The following is a 20,490-nucleotide window of genomic DNA, read 5'->3' on the forward strand; positions in this document are numbered from 1 at the left end:
GTAGATAGTGTCCTATCTGCAGGCAGCATGTTATAGAGCAGGAGGAGCTGAGCAGATTGTACATAGTGTCCTATCTGCAGGCAGCATGTTATAGAGCAGGAGGAGCTGAGCAGATTGTACATAGTGTCCTATCTGCAGGCAGCATGTTATAGAGCAGGAGGAGCTGAGCAGATTGTAGATAGTGTCCTATCTGCAGGCAGCATGTTATAGAGCAGGAGGAGCTGAGCAGATTGTACATAGTGTCCTATCTGCAGGCAGCATGTTATAGAGCAGGAGGAGCTGAGCAGATTGTACATAGTGTCCTATCTGCAGGCAGCATGTTACGGAGCAGGAGGAGCAGAGCAGATTGTACATAGTGTCCTATCTGCAGGCAGCATGTTACGGAGCAGGAGGAGCTGAGCACATTGTACATAGTGTCTTATCTGCAGGCAGCATATTTTAGAGCAGGAGGAGCAGAGCAGATTGTACATAGTGTCCTATCTGCAGGCAGCATTTTACGGAGCAGGAGGAGCTGAGCACATTGTACATAGTGTCTTATCTGCAGGCAGCATATTTTAGAGCAGGAGGAGCAGAGCAGATTGTACATAGTGTCCTATCTGCAGGCTGCATGTTATAGAGCAGGAGCTGAGCAGATTGTACATAGTGTCCTATCTGCAGGCAGCATGTTATAGAGCAGGAGGAGCTGAGCACATTGTACATAGTGTCCTATTTGCAGGCAGCATGTTATAGAGCAGGAGGTGCTGAGCAGATTGTACACAGTGTCCTATCTGCAGGCAGCATGTTATAGAGCAGGAGGAGCTGAGCAGATTGTACACAGTGTACTATTTGCAGGCAGCATGTTATAGAGCAGGAGGAGCTGATAAAAATGTACATAGTGTCCTATCTGCAGGCAGCATGTTATAGAGCAGGAGGAGCTGAGCAGATTGTACATAGTGTCCTATCTGCAGGTAGCATGTTATAGAGCAGGAGGAGCTGAGCAGATTGTACATAGTGTCCTATCTGCAGGTAGCATGTTATAGAGCAGGAGGAGCTGAGCAGATTGTACATAGTGTCCTATCTGCAGGCAGCATGTTATAGAGCAGGAGGAGCTGAGCAGATTGTACATAGTGTCCTATCTGCAGGCAGCATGTTATAGAGCAGGAGGAGCTGAGCAGATTGTACATGCTTTGTAGAGTGCAATAGTTTATGTATGTTATAGGGCAGTGATGGGCAACCTTTTTAGCTTGGTGTGTAAAAATTCGCCAAAAAACCGAACATAACTCGGGTGGTGTGTCACCTTGACAAAAAAACATAATTTTGTGATATTTATAGTTTAAATAACAAATAATCTATAATTATTTAACTTCTAGGGTACTTTAACCCTCGGTTGTGTGATTGATCCTACCATGTACTGCCATACTACATCTATGTATTACAATGTGCTGGACAATCTCTCAGCCTCCCGGCTACTGCACCGGGCCGTGTAGGAGCCGAGGATGAAGCTTAACTCTCCGGCGGCCGCGTGTCACTGAGAATGGCTGGGCGTGTCACTGAGAATGGCTATGCGTGTCACTGAGAATGGCTATGCGTGTCACTGAGAATGGCTAGGCGTGTCACTGAGAATGGCTATGCGGGTCACTGAGAATGGCTAGGCGTGTCACTGAGAATGGCTAGGCGTGTCACTGAGAATGGCTAGGCGTGTCACTGAGAATGGCTGGGCGTGTCACTGAGAATGGCTAGGCGTGTCACTGAGAATGGCTAGGCGTGTCACTGAGAATGGCTAGGCGTGTCACTGAGAATGGCTGAGCGTGTCACTGAGAATGGCTAGGCGTGTCACTGAGAATGGCTGAGCGTGTCACTGAGAATGGCTGGGCGTGTCACTGAGAATGGCTAGGCGTGTCACTGAGAATGGCTAGGCGTGTCACTGAGAATGGCTATGCGTGTCACTGAGAATGGCTGAGCGTGTCACTGAGAATGGCTAGGCGTGTCACTGAGAATGGCTGAGCGTGTCACTGAGAATGGCTATGCGTGTCACTGAGAATGGCTAGGCGTGTCACTGAGAATGGCTAGGCGTGTCACTGAGAATGGCTAGGCGTGTCACTGAGAATGGCTAGGCGTGTCACTGAGAATGGCTATGCGTGTCACTGAGAATGGCTATGCGTGTCACTGAGAATGGCTAGGCGTGTCACTGAGAATGGCTATGCGTGTCACTGAGAATGGCTATGCGTGTCACTGAGAATGGCTGGGCGTGTCACTGAGAATGGCTAGGCGTGTCACTGAGAATGGCTATGCGTGTCACTGAGAATGGCTAGGCGTGTCACTGAGAATGGCTATGCGTGTCACTGAGAATGGCTAGGCGTGTCACTGAGAATGGCTATGCGTGTCACTGAGAATGGCTATGCGTGTCGCTGAGAATGGCTAGGCGTGTCACTGAGAATGGCTGAGCGTGTCACTGAGAATGGCTATGCGTGTCGCTGAGAATGGCTAGGCGTGTCACTGAGAATGGCTGGGCGTGTCACTGAGAATGGCTATGCGTGTCACTGAGAATGGCTATGCGTGTCGCTGAGAATGGCTAGGTGTGTCACTGAGAATGGCTGAGCGTGTCGCTGAGAATGGCTGAGCGTGTCACTGAGAATGGCTATGCGTGTCACTGAGAATGGCTATGCGTGTCACTGAGAATGGCTATGCGTGTCACTGAGAATGGCTATGCGTGTCGCTGAGAATGGCTAGGTGTGTCACTGAGAATGGCTGAGCGTGTCGCTGAGAATGGCTGGGCGTGTCACTGAGAATGGCTGAGCGTGTCACTGAGAATGGCTGAGCGTGTCACTGAGAATGGCTATGCGTGTCACTGAGAATGGCTAGGCGTGTCACTGAGAATGGCTATGCGTGTCACTGAGAATGGCTAGGCGTGTCACTGAGAATGGCTATGCGTGTCGCTGAGAATGGCTGAGCGTGTCGCTGAGAATGGCTGAGCGTGTCGCTGAGAATGGCTAGGCGTGTCACTGAGAATGGCTATGCGTGTCACTGAGAATGGCTGAGCGTGTCACTGAGAATGGCTAGGCGTGTCACTGAGAATGGCTGAGCGTGTCACTGAGAATGGCTATGCGTGTCACTGAGAATGGCTGAGCGTGTCACTGAGAATGGCTAGGTGTGTCACTGAGAATGGCTATGCGTGTCACTGAGAATGGCTATGCGTGTCACTGAGAATGGCTGGGCGTGTCACTGAGAATGGCTAGGCGTGTCACTGAGAATGGCTATGCGTGTCACTGAGAATGGCTAGGCGTGTCACTGAGAATGGCTAGGCGTGTCACTGAGAATGGCTATGCGTGTCATAGGTTGGCCATCACTGTTCTAGAGCAATGAAATAAAAATAGTAGTATGGAGATAATATCAGGACTGATTACGGTGTTATGGCCATGGCATAGATGGTAATGGTCTCTGGGACTTTATGGCTGGTGCAGTTATGAGTACAAAATGGTGAAATAAAACATAACTTTTAATAAAGCAAATATAAAAGGAGGAGCCAGACGCAGTGTATACAGAATATACAGAATATACTATATACTGCCCCCCCAGGAGGGTCCCTGAGAAAGCCCAAACACAATCAGCCAATTGCAGTGACTCATTCAATGTGTATGAGAAAAGTACCGGCAGCCCCCGGGTTACGGACAAGATGGGTTCTGTAGGTTTGTTCTTAATTTGTAGATCCAGACAAAAAAATGTTTTTCCCCAGTGACAATCGTTTCAAAATTTTTGGCTGTAATGGGACAAGGATTCTTCATTGCAGGCACGGGAGGAGGCGCGGGGGGAGGCGCGGCAGGAGGCGCGGGAGGAGGCGCGGCAGGAGGCACGGCGGGAGGAGGCGCGGCAGGAGGCACGGCAGGGGGCGCGGCGGGAGGCGCGGCAGGAAGCGTGGCGGGAGGCGCGGCGGGAGAGACGGCTGGAGGCGCGGCGGGAGGGACGGCTGGAGGCGCGGCAGGAAGCGTGGCGGGAGGCGCGGCTGGAGGCGCGGCAGGAAGCGTGGCGGGAGGCGCGTCTGGAGGCGCGGCGGGAGGGACGGCTGGAGGCACGCAGGAGGCGCGGCGGGAGGGACGGCTGGAGGCACGCAGGAGGCGCGGCGGGAGGGACGGCTGGAGGCACGCAGGAGGCGCGGCAGGAGGCACGGCTGGAGGCCCGGCGGGAGGGACGGCTGGAGGCACGGCAGGAGGCACGGCAGGATGCTTGAGACGTAGCTCCTCAGCGCACTTCTTAAAACGAATATCAATCCGAGTGGCCAGAGTGAGAAGACCACTCAAAGTAGACGGCAGGTCTCGTGCAGACAGTGCACCTTAACTGTCCCGACAGTCCCTTTTTAAAGGTCGCAGACTGGGTCAGGGCTCGGGGTCAGTGAACCCCCTGGACCCCCGCGGACAATGACACAAGCCGACACCTGGGAGCAGAATCCAAGTGGCACCCGGTCTTCACCAGAGCCGCCGCAGAGCAGGATGGTCTTACTGTGGCGGGTGCCACCAGGTCCTTCCACTGGTGCCACTTATCTGCGTGGCAGCCATGATTGTGGTACCAATTCAGCGGGATACAGTATACAACTATTAATACAACCCTGTCAGCACGATCCCGCTTACAACTCTAGATTCAACACTGAATACTCCCACTAGAGCTCGTCCCATTGGATTTCCTGGAATTGAAGATCCCAGGGTTAGATTTGGGGAATTGGAAACTAAAGGGGATGACAGATAAACAAGATGTTTCCTCTCAGAGTAACAAATCCTCCTTTTTCTCCAGCTAAATCTAATATTCATGGAGACACTTCAGCTATTCCAGAACTAGAAGAAGTGTGAGGGGATCTCCTTACTGTATAACATCTTAGGTGACCATGATGAAACGTTCCCATACGATTATTGAACCTTCTATGGCTCTTCCTTCGGTGCATAAATCACTTCATTCATCAGGAAACAATCGCTAACACTAGAATGAGACGGTACATTACTCCCTCTAAAGTTCTTAATCCGGGTGCGGTGAGTCGCCCTCAGGGGATCGGCGGAGCCTCCACACAGAGGTCAAGACCCTCATATATTTGATTTATCACTATAGAAGGGTCCGGTACTGGGAAAAGTCTAAACTTAACAGCGGCCGTGGTTTTGTTATCATTGGATGCAGATCCTATCCAAACTAAATCTAGAATAGTGGTCAACCATATTGTGATGGCCACTAAATTACGAGAGCATGGAAGTCGCCATCGTACCCAGGAAAGCAGTACCTGCTCATACGTGGAATGGACGATGTAGACTGTAGGAAGAGCAAATACTAATTGGTTTATGGAGATTACCGCGTGACTTATGGCTCGGCGCGCTCCCATTAATACTCAGACATTTCTTATTCTTGTCTTTATAAATAAATAAAACAGAAACGGAAAGAGACTTGAAATGGGGAGATTCTCCGCTGCAGCTTGGACCTCTTCCACATGCGGACCTCCAGATTCTTTCTTCTTGGTCCAGTCTCCAGGGTCTGTTTTATATCTCAATGTTATTTCCTTATCTTATCGGTTCCTGTAACTTTCGAGAATGCAGTGGGGTGCAACATTTTTTCCTGTATATCCTGCAGTATTTGTCTCAGACAGTATTTCCTCCAACAATGCCAAGTATCCTCCAAGGTGCCAACTATTACCAGATAATAACAATAATCCTTATAACAAAGTGCGCAGCGCTTTATACATCATAGCGGACATAAAGAAACATAATATTACTGCCCAAGTGCACACAATGTACAGAATATATTATGTCTGTGTTATATAGAAAGAAGATCATTCAGCTAATAGTGATCCCGCACGTATCCAAGAGAAGTGATGGTCGGGACTTCTACAGCAGATTGGGTAGACCACAGTGACATCATATTGTTGGTCAAATTCTTCAAAGACGATGGCACTTATGAAGGAAAAGTCAACCTCAAAACTTAATTAGTGACACATTGCCTAGAGAATAGCCATCAGATGACTTCCCAACAGGTTAATATTCCTAGACAAGTGTCTTCATGGTTACAGACTACGTCATGTTTTGTAGTCTGATCCTGCAGTTATTCACATCTACCAGATTTTTTGTACCATAATAACACATGTAACATTGAGAAGGAAGGACCTGGATCCAGGTCGGACTGGCCCATCAGAGGATCCTCTGGTGGGTCCATACTTTAAAGGTACAATAAGTCCAAGAGGTGCAGTAATAGAGAACCACATTTTACAGTTCTTAAAGTCTATTTTCTAGGTTGTCCCACTATATTCTTTCATCTGATTGGCCAAAGGAGCCCCAATCCACCATCTGCACCATGACTTCCAAATAGCAAATCTTGTTAATAGTTCTTGATGATTTATTGAAGGACTTTGTGGTCCCCCTCAGTCTGTATTCTGGGGACTGTGTACCCCTAATAGTCAGACTCATGATAAAAAGTATTTGCCTTGGAGACCAACTTCTGCAAAGGGATGAAATGTAGGTCAGCCACTCATTCCCGAATGCTGCTCATGTCTTACTAACTTCTCGAGACAATCTAGTGGGTTCATTTATCATGGAAGTAAAACCCACAGTCAGATTTTCACAGATCCAGATTGAGCAAACACCAGAGATCGTGAAGAACAGAATCTACAAGTAGAAGATGATGATTAATCTGATCCTGCAATGTGACGGCTTCACGCTTGGGTGATCTTATATGGAGCGGATCTGCCCGAACCACAGACATCCTAAGGCTCCTAAATGTACTACACGATATATGGTCCTCAACTTACCAGCGAGCAGCAAGAGATGCCACAAGCCACAAGTTCTCACAGTCCCAGATGATGGATCATTTAGATGGATGTATACAAGCTCCAGCCGTGTGAGGCCAAAACATACAAAATGTCTCATGGAGGTCATGGAGAATATATAAAAACGCTAAAGCTAGAGCCGTGTGCACATGGTCATAATCTAACCCTTTAACGCCTTCTTCATTTTTGCGTTTTCATTTTTCACTCCCCACCATGTGCAGAGCTGAGCGAGGGCTTGTTTTCTGTGTAACTAATTGCATTTCATAGTGACCGTATATAATATTCCCGGCCGTCTACTGGGAAGAGGAAAAATGCTGTGAAATTGGTGAAAAATGCATTTGCGCCATTTTCTTGTGGGCTTGGATTTTATGACTTTCATTGTGCGCCCCAAACAATATGTCTACTTTATTCTGTGCGAGACACCAAACTTATGCAGGTTTTATAATGTTTCCATACATTTACAAAAATGAAAACTTCCTGTACAAAAAGAAAAAACTCTTCTGGCACTAAAGACTTTTCATACTTCGGTGCACGGAGCTGGGGGTGGGGTCGTTTTTTGCGGGATGAGATGACTTTTTCATTGCTACCATTTTGTACGGCCTTTTGATCACTTTTCATCAAAAATTTTTTATGCTGCAAAATGGCTAAAAAGTGTCAAACGTGTAAAACTTTTTTCCATTACGGGAACAAGCGTCCGGAATAACCGTTATTACAGTGTGGACATTTTGGGACGCAGCGATACCCAATGTGTTTATGATTTTTACTGTTCATTTAGATTTTATATCAGTTCTAGGGAAAGAATTTAAAGTTTTTTGTTATTTGTTTATTTTTTCCTTTTTTTTATTTTTCTTTTTTTACGGTTTTTCAGCCCCTTTTAACCCTAGGTTGTCTGATTTATCCTACCATATACTACTATCATCTATCACAATATGCAAATCACACATTGCGCCTAGGGTGTCATGGTAACAGATGTAAGCCAGTATGACGATGGAGGGTTTGACATGGGCGATCGGTGCTATCTAAGCCGTTGTATATAGAGAGGGGGCGCAGCCTGTGAGCAGCTGACGTGTCACATGCTGGTAAGGGGTTAATAGTCTGTGTCCTCTCTGGTTGTAGACCTCCGGCTCCCCCACTGCTCTCCTCCGGCTCTCATCTGCAGCTTGTAGAAAGAAGGAAATCTTAGACCAACCGAAATAAAAAAAAAAGACTGCTAAACTCCGCCTACTGTGCACTAAACTGGGAACACGAAATGTGCCGCCCCCTTGTAGCTCAAAATCATGGCTCCTCCCTATTTTTCTTGAATATGACCTTTCCATTATCACACATTTGCGTGGATTTGCAGCCGAATGACAATGAATCGCGATTCCATGAATCAATGTTTATTCCCATCTTTGCATATTCTTCTAGTTACATTTATTTTGATTTTGTTGGACAGAAGAAAAAGGAAAGATGTTCCCCCCCGGCGCCTCCAATCCTCCAACCAGCAGCGGAAGGTAAGAACCTCTATGTTAGTAATGGCCAAAAATAAAACTAAACAAGTTAAAAACAGACACTAAAGAAATCAATAGAAAACTCAGTAAATTGAAGGGAGGTGTCAGCAGGACCTGTCCGATTATATATTATTCTTATTCTATTATTCGTATATTATAAAGATTCTAATAATGGCAGCTCTAAGGAGGCGGGCCTCACTCCATGGGCGTCACATGGCCATTCACAGGGCTGCTGAGTGGCTGAAGCAGGAGAGGGGGAGGAGCATCGACATACAAGTGTAAAGTTTACTATTAGAATGTTTACTTTTACTAATACATTATATTCACTGTTGGTTTCTTCATAGCAGCAGCTGGTGGCAGATTTTCAATGCAAATGTCACATGTTATGTTAATTACCCCGGCCTGGGGCACATCCTGAGAAGGTGAGTGAGGGTTAGGGCATGGAGTAGTCGTGTAGGACTTTACCCTGCAAAGAAGAGGAAACTGAACTGGAAGAGCCTCATAGTATAGAACGCTTCAGTTTCCTGCCACAACAGGTTTGTACTGGAGCCTAAAGAGTTAACAAGTAACACAATTAACCCTTTCATTCCAAAAATGTAAGCACTACTCTAGACCAACAAGGGCGCTAATGTTAAAACAGTAGGTTCTGTACTGGTGGTGGGCTTCTGTACTGGTGGTGGGGTTCTGTACTGGTGGTGGGGTTCTGTATTGGTGGTGGGGTTCTGTACTGGTGGTGGGCTTCTGTATTGGTGGTGGGGTTCTGTACTAGTGGTGGGGTTCTGTACTGGTGGTGGGGTTCTGTATTGGTGGTGGGGTTCTGTACTGGTGGTGGGGTTCTGTACTGGTGGTGGGGTTCTGTATTGGTGTTGGGGTTCTGTATTGGTGGTGGGCTTCTGTATTGGTGGTGGGCCTCTGTACTGGTGGTGGGGTTCTGTACTGGTGGTGGGGTTCTGTATTGGTGTTGGGGTTCTGTATTGGTGGTGGGCTTCTGTATTGGTGGTTAGGTTCTGTACTGGTGGTGGGCTTCTGTACTGGTGGTGGGCTTCTGTACTGGTGGTTAGGTTCTGTGGTGGTGGGCTTCTGTACTGGTGGTGGGGTTCTGTACTGGTGGTGGGCTTCTGTATTGGTGGTGGGCTTCTGTATTGGTGGTGGGGTTCTGTACTGGTGGTGGGCTTCTGTACTGGTGGTGGGCTTCTGTATTGGTGGTGGGGTTCTGTATTGGTGGTGGGCTTCTGTATTGGTGGTGGGGTTCTGTACTGGTGGTGGGCTTCTGTATTGGTGGTGGGGTTCTGTACTGGTGGTGGGCTTCTGTATTGGTGGTGGGGTTCTGTACTGGTGGTGGGCTTCTGTATTGGTGGTGGGGTTCTGTACTGGTGGTGGGCTTCTGTATTGGTGGTGGGCTTCTGTATTGGTGGTGGGCTTCTGTACTGGTGGTGGGGTTCTGTACTGGTGGTGGGCTTCTGTATTGGTGGTGGGCTTCTGTATTGGTGGTGGGCTTCTGTATTGGTGGTGGGGTTCTGTATTGGTGGTTAGGTTCTGTACTGGTGGTTGGGTTCTGTACTGGTGGTGGGCTTCTGTACTGGTGGTGGGCTTCTGTATTGGTGGTTAGGTTCTGTACTGGTGGTGGGGTTCTGTACTGGTGGTGGGGTTCTGTATTGGTGGTGGGGTTCTGTACTGGTGGTGGGCTTCTGTATTGGTGGTGGGCTTCTGTATTGGTGGTTAGGTTCTGTACTGGTGGTGGGGTTCTGTACTGGTGGTGGGCTTCTGTACTGGTGGTGGGCTTCTGTATTGGAGTGGGCTTCTGTATTGGTGGTTAGGTTCTGTATTGGTGGTGGGCTTCTGTATTGGTGGTGGGCTTCTGTACTGGTGGTGGGCTTCTGTACTGGTGGTGGGGTTCTGTACTGGTGGTGGGCTTCTGTATTGGTGGTGGGCTTCTGTACTGGTGGTGGGGTTCTGTATTGGTGGTGGGGTTCTGTATTGGTAGTGGGCTTCTGTACTGGTGGTTGGGTTCTGTATTGGTGGTGGGTTTCTGTATTGGTGGTGGGCTTCTGTACTGGTGGTGGGCTTCTGTACTGGTGGTGGGGTTCTGTACTGGTGGTGGGGTTCTGTATTGGTGGTGGGCTTCTGTACTGGTGGTGGGCTTCTGTATTGGTGGTGGGCTTCTGTATTGGTGGTGGGCTTCTGTATTGGTGGTGGGGTTCTGTATTGGTGGTTAGGTTCTGTACTGGTGGTGGGGTTCTGTACTGGTGGTGGGCTTCTGTATTGGTGGTGGGCTTCTGTATTGGTGGTTAGGTTCTGTACTGGTGGTGGGGTTCTGTACTGGTGGTGGGGTTCTGTACTGGTGGTGGGGTTCTGTATCGGTGGTGGGGTTCTGTACTGGTGGTGGGCTTCTGTACTGGTGGTGGGCTTCTGTATTGGTGGTTAGGTTCTGTACTGGTGGTGGGGTTCTGTACTGGTGGTGGGCTTCTGTACTGGTGGTGGGCTTCTGTACTGGTGGTGGGCTTCTGTATTGGTGGTTAGGTTCTGTACTGGTGGTGGGGTTCTGTACTGGTGGTGGGCTTCTGTACTGGTGGTGGGCTTCTGTATTGGAGTGGGCTTCTGTATTGGTGGTTAGGTTCTGTATTTGTGTTGGGGTTCTGTATTGGTGGTGGGCTTCTGTATTGGTGGTGGGCTTCTGTACTGGTGGTGGGCTTCTGTATTGGTGGTTAGGTTCTGTACTGGTGGTGGGGTTCTGTACTGGTGGTGGGCTTCTGTACTGGTGGTGGGCTTCTGTATTGGAGTGGGCTTCTGTATTGGTGGTTAGGTTCTGTATTGGTGGTGGGCTTCTGTATTGGTGGTGGGCCTCTGTACTGGTGGTGGGGTTCTGTACTGGTGGTGGGGTTCTGTATTGGTGGTGGGTTTCTGTATTGGTGGTGGGCTTCTGTATTGGTGGTGGGCTTCTCTACTGGTGGTGGGCTTCTGTATTGGTGGTGGGCTTCTGTATTGGTGGTGGGGTTCTGTACTGGTGGTGGGGTTCTGTACTGGTGGTGGGGTTCTGTACTGGTGGTGGGCATCTGTATTGGTGGGTGGGTTCTGTACTGGTGTTGGGCTTCTGTATTGGTGGTGGGCTTCTGTACTGGTGGTGGGGTTCTGTACTGGTGGTGGGCTTCTGTATTGGTGGTTAGGTTCTGTATTAGTGTTGGGGTTCTGTATTGGTGGTGGGGTTCTGTATTGGTGGTTAGGTTCTGTATTAGTGTTGGGGTTCTGTATTGGTGGTGGGGTACTGTATTGGTGGTGGGCTTCTGTATTGGTGGTTAGGTTCTGTACTGGTGGTGGGCTTCTGTATTGGTGGTGGGGTTCTGTACTGGTGGTGGGGTTCTGTACTGGTGGTGGGGTTCTGTACTGGTGGTGGGCTTCTGTACTGGTGGTGGGCTTCTGTACTGGTGGTTAGGTTCTGTACTGGTGGTGGGCTTCTGTATTGGTGGTGGGCTTCTGTATTGGTGGTGGGGTTCTGTATTGGTGGTGGGGTTCTGTATTGGTGGTTAGGTTCTGTATTAGTGTTGGGGTTCTGTATTGGTGGTGGGGTTCTGTATTGGTGGTGAGCTTCTGCCACTGATCCTCTGCTCGGAGATTTCCTGGGCGTCCATTGATCATTTGGTTGAGACTCTGTTCCATGTGAGTTGCAGTACTTGGCAGAGCCACTATACAGTACAGAGGATTTTCACTTGATATTTGTTTTGGTCATACGGATAAGAGTAGGTCAAGTTGTAGGGTTATGGTCATGTCTATAATTTCCCACGTTCTATTTAACCTTGGTTACCTGATTGTCCCTCCCTTTAATATAATGATTCAATTTATTTGCACCTCTCTTCTAACTCATTCACCCCTCCATGGGACCTCTGCATGATGTGAAACGTGACTGCGGAGGCTGGAGTTTCGAGATGATCCTCCTCCCATAGATCTCAAGTCGAGAGTCTCATAGGCCGGCGGAGGAGTGATATCGGCTACAACTCTCATTTGACTCTGTGAAGGGAGGGTTTGCGGCATCTCGGGGTGTTGGTGCTCCCTTTGTCCGTACGAGGGATCAGGTGTTGGCGCTCTTCCTGCCTCTTCCACGGACTGATTGCGTTTGGCCAAGCGACGATGAGCAAGAATGATCACACCAATAGCAATGACGTCAAAGACCAACTCTCCCATCTCCACTACTGACAGGACTGAAGAGCCAAACCAAAGACTCCATTGGCTTCCCATCAAGGATAAAAGCATCACCATCTGCGGAGAAAGAAAGATGGAAGACATTAATATTTACCATCTACTGGGAAACCTACTATAAAAAGAGGTGGTTCAACCTGTAAACCTTCCTCATGTGTCCAATCCAGAAGGCCCCACAAGTTTCTGCTATGAATGGCTACCCTTTGCCAAAAGTTGTAACACGCCCAGCTTCTGCTTGGGTAATGGCCCAGTGTTGGCCAAAGAACCATCTAGAACCACCCATTGCTGTAGCGGAAGGCAGGGGATGCAGGTGGTTGAGAAAACTGATCCCACTTCATCCAGGTGTTTCCCCCTCCAGTGAGTTTGGGAACTCCAGGGTCACCATTTCTGCTCCTCGGGCTTCATGTTTAGGTTTCCCACAATCCGGGTCATTGGATTATGTACAAAATATTCTTTACGGATTGTCACATTCATGACATGGATTTTCAATAGAAAAGTAAATGTGGCTCGTGTTTGCAGGAGCCTGCGGCATTAGCCGACCACCCGGGAGAATCGAATACAGGGAAGAGGTGGGTGGTTTAGGGTAAGTACCATCCACCAGGACAGTTCAGGCTAAACGCTGGAGCCTCGATAAAACTCTCACATCAATCTGTATCAGGAAACATCTATTCTATGTCATCTCCACAGGTTCACGCTCCGATGTGACTGACAATAAGACAAGTCTCTATTCATACAATGAGATCATTCCAGGATATTCCCATCCAGGTCTCCACACTGTGCTTCACCTATATCACATGTGGGAAACCTATGGCTTAGGGCAGTAGAATTAGAAGAAATAGGAGCTAGGTGGCCCTGATGTTGGATGTGCCCATCCCAGTCCCCCATTGGTTCCTCTTGGTTACGCAACAATTTGCAAGAATGAAGTGAATATATGCAGATCCATCCTACCACTTCCAAAGCTCTTTATATTTGGCCTAGAAAAGATTGGACCAAAAATAAAACAAAGATAAAAAGTGGCTGTGCAAATTAAATAGCCAACAAAGAGGCAAGGGAGTAGGTTATACAATCCAAGTTAAATACATTTAAGAGCACAAGGAAGGCATGAGAAACATAATAAACATGAACCAGTGTGACACATATAAACGGGTTGTACTGATACCATACCAGGGATGCACGCCACAAACCCCGACACGTGTTTCGCCGCTTAGGCTTTCTCAAGGGGAAACCTAAGCGGCGAAACACGTGTCGGGGTTTGTGGCGTGCATCCCTGGTATGGTATCAGTACAACCCGTTTATATGTGTCACACTGGTTCATGTTTATTATGTTTCTCATGCCTTCCTTGTGCTCTTAAATGTATTTAACTTGGATTGTATAACCTACTCCCTTGCCTCTTTGTTGGCTATTTAATTTGCACAGCCACTTTTTATCTTTGTTTTATTTTTGGTCCACTCATTACTCATATGTTTCCAATTTTTGTTATTTTTTGCTACTAATAAAATATAAATTTAATATATAAACTTAGTGATTGTTATTGTTTTGTTCAAATTTTTGGTGTTCTATGCATACTGCCCGCAGTGGATGGCCCCCACTGCTGGCTCTTCTTTTTGTGTACTAGAAAAGATTGGGCAAGGCTAAGGGTCTTGTTATTAATCCCTTGTTCTCCCAATGGTTGCAAACATGAGAATCAGTTAGTTACAGATAATGGGGCTCATTTACTAAGGGTTTGCGTGTGCACTTTCGTTGGATATTCCAACATTTTCTGGGATTGTACGGCTTGGGCAGGTATATAACAGGTGTCTGCGCTGGGATTGTGTTGCACGTGATCAGCATGCTTCCATGCGACACAATTTAGGGGGCGGACGATCCGACTAATTCAAACTGAGCGAGGGATTTCAAACTTTCAAATTGTGTCGCAAGACAATGCACTTACATGCACCAGGAAGAAGAAGGTGAACTCCGGGGACCTGAGTGGGGAAGCGACACATGCAGGATATCGGGCGCACGATCTTAGTGACTCCCCGCACAGCACATCATACACGGACAATGCACTTATATGCACCAGGAAGAAGAAGGTGAACTCCAGGGCCCTGAGCGGGGAAGCGAAACATGCAGGATATCGGGTGCAGGATCTTAGTGACTCCCCGCACAGCGCATTATACACAGACAATGCACTTACATGCACCAGGAAGAAGAAGGTGAACTCCGGGGACCTGAGCGGGGAAGTGACACTTGCAGGATATCGGGCGCAGGATCTTAGTGACTCCCCGCACAGCGCATTATACACGGACAATGCACTTACATGCACCAGGAAGAAGAAGGTGAACTCCAGGGCCCTGAGCGGGGAAGCGAAACATGCAGGATATCGGGTGCAGGATCTTAGTGACTCCCCGCACAGCGCATTATACACAGACAATGCACTTACATGCACCAGGAAGAAGAAGGTGAACTCCGGGGACCTGAGCGGGGAAGTGACACTTGCAGGATATCGGGCGCAGGATCTTAGTGACTCCCCGCACAGCGCATTATACACGGACAATGCACTTATATGCACCAGGAAGAAGAAGGTGAACTCCAGGGCCCTGAGCGGGGAAGCGAAACATGCAGGATATCGGGTGCAGGATCTTAGTGACTCCCCGCACAGCGCATTATACACAGACAATGCACTTACATGCACCAGGAAGAAGAAGGTGAACTCCGGGGACCTGAGCGGGGAAGTGACACTTGCAGGATATCGGGCGCAGGATCTTAGTGACTCCCTGCACAGCACATTATACACGGACAATGCACTTACATGCACCAGGAAGAAGAAGGTGAACTCCAGGGACCTGAGCGGGGAAGCGACACATGCAGGATATTGGGTGCACGATCTTAGTGACTCCCTGCACAGCGCATTATACACGGACAATGCACTTACATGCACCAGGAAGAGGAAGGTGAACTCCAGGGACCTGAGCGGGGAAGTGACACATGCAGGATATCGGGCGCAGGATCTTAGTGACTCCCCGCACAGCGCATTATACACGGACAATGCACTTACATGGACCAGGAAGAAGAAGGGAACTCCGGGGACCTGAGCGGGGAAGCCACACATGCAGGATATCGGGTGCAGGATCTTAGTGACTCCCCGCACAGCGCATTATACACGGACAATGCACTTACATGCACCAGGAAGAAGAAGGTGAACTCCTGGCACCTGAGCGGAGAAGTGACACATGCAGGATATCGGACGCACGATCTTAGTGACTCCCCGCACAGCGCATTATACACGGACAATGCACTTACATGCACCAGGAAGAAGAAGATGAACTCCGGGGACCTGAGCGGGGAAGTGACACATGCAGGATATCGGGTGCACGATCTTAGTGACTCCCCGCACAGCGCATTGTACACGGACAATGCACTTACATGCACCAGGAAGAAGAAGGTGAACTCCTGGCACCTGAGCGGAGAAGTGACACATGCAGGATACCGGGTGCATGATCTTAGTGACTCCCCGCACAGCGCATTATACACGGACAATGCACTTACATGCACCAGGAAGAAGAAGGTGAACTCCGGGGACCTGAGCGGGGAAGCGACACATGCAGGATATCGGGCGCAGGATCTTAGTGACTCCCCGCACAGCGCATTATACACGGACAATGCACTTACATGCACCAGGAAGAAGAAGGTGAACTCCGGGGACCTGAGCGGGGAAGTGACACATGCAGGATATCGGGGCAGGATCTTAGTGACTCCCCGCACAGCGCATTATACACGGACAATGCACTTACATGCACCAGGAAGAAGAAGGTGAACTCCGGGGACCTGAGCGGGGAAGCGACACATGCAGGATATCGGGTGCAGGATCTTAGTGACTCCCCACACAGCGCATCATACACGGACAATGCACTTTCTGTGAACTCCGTGGACCGGGTAAGTAATTGTGCCCCAATGTATACTGGGCAACTCCTGAAGGTCACAATCAACCTCCAGTAGCTTCCAACCATGAACCTCCAGCACATAATACTTTTTCTGCACCACATTTTGTCAAACTAAGGAAATCCTACTGTAACTAGACCCGATGTGGCAGCTTCAGATGATTCCGGAAATCCTTGTCACAGGCAGAAGGCGAGGTCATGACATAAGTAAGATGCTACTCACACAATAAAGCTCTTTGCATCTTGTGGTTGTGAAGATGTTTAGTTGATGACCACAGACTTGTTGTGCAAGGTCCAGGAGATCCCTCCCAGATCTCACATCACATCTTCAGAGACACAGTTATTGGCGTGCGCTATTGGACTTGGACACCAAAGGCTCATCGCCATTTATCATCAGATCCCCGGAGATTCATGCTGCACCCTTACACCCTATTATTTCCCAAGAGCAGCTATAGGAGAACAGGACGCCCCCTCTGTGTTCCTCATGGCTTCTCAACATGGTCACCACAGATCGTTCTCATTTATAGAATGGATTTCTGTCCCGTAAACAAAGAGTTAAACTGAGCAAAGATCAGATAGACGGGGCAAGGCAGACTTTGTATGTAACCAGGGGCCTCATAATAAGATCCACTGTATATGTTAATGTGAAGTTATATGAATGTGTCCTGGGAAGCAATCAGCTAGAAGTGTGCAGATTCCTTAGAAACAATTGTATCATCAGTTATAAATGGATTCCCTCCAAGCTGCGCAGCCGTTCTCCAAACTGAGGCCATTCCTAAGTTACTCCTGGCTACCGCCTCCAGGTCAGCCAAGGAGATTAAGTGCTGCACTTTAGAAGGCCTTGGTTTTTGGAGGGTGCCCCCTGGATCTCTCATGGATGTTGGAGACGTGTCTGAGTATGTGCATCGCTTTCTCATATGTAACAATAGACAGAAGCCTCTAGATCGTCTGCTCTTCATGGTGACACTTGCTTTGCAACTTTTTGAGGTCCATTTTTTGTATCTTTAGTAACAATCTGCACATAAGATGTTGATTATTGGTAACCCCCAAGGGGTCCCGTGTCCTAACTACAAGCCCCAGCCCTGAGGTTCTGAGCAGATCCTCTTTTTATGTTGGTATTAGGCAGAGATTGAAGGAGACGGAACGAGAAGAATGGGTGTGGGACCTGCAATGCGTCATCACTATGATAATTAGTTAGGGACGACGCCTCTGGATCAGGCAGGACCGGTTCCACCGCCGCCTTATGCAAATCATCCTCAATGCTTTTATGTGAGCCAATCCCAGCCCCGCGACCGGTCTGTTCTCTGATCCGTCTATACTTCCTTGTTTCTGCTTCTTCCTCCTTCCTTAGGTCAAGGACTATATATTAATATACAAAGTCATATACAAGTCCCCGGAACTAGGACACCACGTCACCCACGTGTGCAGCCACATGTCAGGAGGACACGGCCATATTCCATATACAGTCACAGTATACAATGTGTATATAGAATCTTGTATGACAACATTCAGTGTCCCCGGTAGATCGATGGAGGTCAACACCTCCGACCCCTAACCCTAACCCCATCAGAAAGTCTTAAAAGTGTCACTGACTATATGTACGAGAAATCTAAGAGACGCAACTTTCCACCACCCACCTCATGACTGCCAGGACCTTCCACCTACTCTACTTTCCACCACCCACCTCATGACTGCCAGGACCTTCCACCTACTCTACTTTCCACCACCCACCTCATGACTGCCAGGACCTTCCACCTACTCTACTTTCCACCACCCACCTCATGACTGCCAGGACCTTCCACCTACTCTACTTTCCACCACCCCCCTCATGACTGGCAGGACCTTTTTCCTACTCTACTTTCCACCACCCACCTCATGACTGCCAGGACCTTCCACCTACTCTACTTTCCACCACCCACCTCATGCCTGGCAGGACCCTCCACCTACTCTACTTTCCACCACCCACCTCATGCCTGGCAGGACCCTCCACCTACTCTACTTTCCACCACCCACCTCATGCCTGGCAGGACCCTCCACCTACTCTACTTTCCACCACCCACCTCATGACTGGCAGGACCTTCCACCTACTCTACTTTCCATCACCCCCCTCATGACTTGCAGGACCCTCCACCTACTCTACTTTCCACCACCCACCTCATGCCTGGCAGGACCCTCCACCTACTCTACTTTCCACCACTCATCTCTGCCGTGGCGGCTCCTGCAGACTATGTGTGGAGTTACGTGCCGTGGACCCTGACACTGAGGGTATTCTGTCCACTTACATTGATGGCTGCAGATTCCTGGATGGTTTTGTAGTTCATCTCCTCAAAGTAAATGTTGAGTTTCGCCACATTGTTCCTGGCAAAAAGAAAAACAAGTGATGAAAACGAGATTAAAGGGAAACTGTCAGCAGGATTAAGCATAAAAAGCTAGAATACTGGCTGCAGGTTCCACAGTCCTGCCCTGACTGCTGATACCAATAAGCTCTAAAGTTATGAAAATCTTATTTGTATTGTACCCAAAGAATGTAAATGTTTCCTGCGATTCCCCCTGAACATGACATTGTCATATAAACCGTCCACCTCCTCCACTTGTTGTCTGTGTATCGGTGGCCGAAATCAGATGTCACCGATCACCTTCATGCCAGAAGGAAGGTCCGGAGCATTTCCTGAGCCGTCCATAGGGTGTAAAGGACACGGCACACAAGGCTTCCTGTTTCCCGCACTGATCACACGATCATTAGTGTAACTTCACATACGTCGCACGTTGGGCTAATATACCTACATTCCCAAAAAAATGGAACCTGGCTTGGAAAGTGTTAAATCCTCAAACAGAATCAACCCCCCCATTCATCATTGTAAACAGCCGCCTCTTCAAAACTGCGTTCCCGTCACTCGTAACACGTTTCCACAGGACAAAAGCCTCAATCTGCTGGATTACAGCGCGGGTGGGGCTGTTCTGGCACAGCAAGTACCCCCCAGGGGGAGCAACTCCAGGTGATAGAGGCTGGGATAGTCAATGGGTTAAAAAAACTGGCAGAGCTTTAAGTCATTTCACAGACTCTCGTAGCTGCTTAAATGTTAAGAAAAAGGATTTAACATTTAAAAATGTAGCTTTGAATGTTTGTTCCCTAAGGAGGTGGGAAAACTGCGCCCCCAGCTGCCCAGGTTGTGTCTGGCACTGCAGGTCGGCTCCAATAAGCTATGGACGGGTGGTCGGCTCCAATAAGCTATGGACGGGTGGTCGGCTCCAATAAGCTATGGACGGGTGGTCGGCTCCAATAAGCTATGGACGGGTGGTCGGCTCCAATAAGCTATGAATGGGTGGTCAACTCCAATAAGCTATGGACGGGTGGTCGGCTCCAATAAGCTATGGACGGGTGGTCGGCTCCAATAAGCTATGGACGGGTGGTCGGCTCCAATAAGCTATGAATGGGTGGTCAGCTCCAATAAGCTATGGACGGGTGGTTGGCTCCAATAAGCTATGAATGGGTGGTCAGCTCCAATAAGCTATGGACGGGTGGTCGGCTCCAATAAGCTATGAATGGGTGGTCAGCTCCAATAAGCTATGGACGGGTGGTCGGCTCCAATAAGCTATGGACGGGTGGTCGGCTCCAATAAGCTATGGACGGGTGGTCGGCTCCAATAAGCTATGGACGGGTGGTTGGCTCCAATAAACTATGAATGGGTGGTCAGCTCCAATAAGCTATGGACGGGTGGTCGGCTCCAATAAGCTATGAATGGGTGGTCAGCTCCAATAAGCTATGGACGGGTGGTCGGCTCCAATAAGCTATGGACGGGTGGTCGGCTCCAATAAGCTATAGATGGGTGGTCTGCTCCAATAAGCTATGGACGGGTGGTCGGCTCCAATAAGCTATGGACGGGTGGTCGGCTCCAATAAGCTATGGACAGGTGTGGAGATGTTCCCTTCCAGCTGCGACCTCAGTTGGTGCCTCATCCTCCTATGCGGTGGCCTGGTCCTTGTTACTGTAGGACTCTTTGTATAATTCCCTCCCACAGAGTCCCCAGTTCTGCTCTATACATAGGCGAGATTGCACAATATAAATTCTTATACAAGATTAGACATAATAGAGATGAATCACGCCCTGAATGTAGGGAT

At 48.8% G+C, this 20,490-nt stretch overlaps 1 protein-coding gene across 1 annotated transcript in view; it reads right to left on the reverse strand.

The window, feature by feature from the left end:
- Nucleotides 1–11,273: 11,273 nt before the first annotated feature.
- Nucleotides 11,274–20,490, reverse strand: part of SCNN1A (sodium channel epithelial 1 subunit alpha) — a 191,677-nt gene continuing 182,460 nt past the window's right edge. The window contains exons 12-13 of the mRNA XM_072129606.1: nt 18,654–18,729; nt 11,274–12,510 (exon numbers count right to left, since the gene is read on the reverse strand). Of these exons, the coding sequence (XP_071985707.1) occupies nt 12,115–12,510; nt 18,654–18,729 (472 nt within the window). The 3' untranslated portion in view covers nt 11,274–12,114. The remainder of the gene's footprint in view (nt 12,511–18,653; nt 18,730–20,490) is intronic.

The sequence above is a fragment of the Engystomops pustulosus genome, chromosome 11 (assembly GCF_040894005.1).
Source record: "Engystomops pustulosus chromosome 11, aEngPut4.maternal, whole genome shotgun sequence".
Taxonomy (NCBI): Eukaryota; Metazoa; Chordata; class Amphibia; order Anura; family Leptodactylidae; genus Engystomops; species Engystomops pustulosus.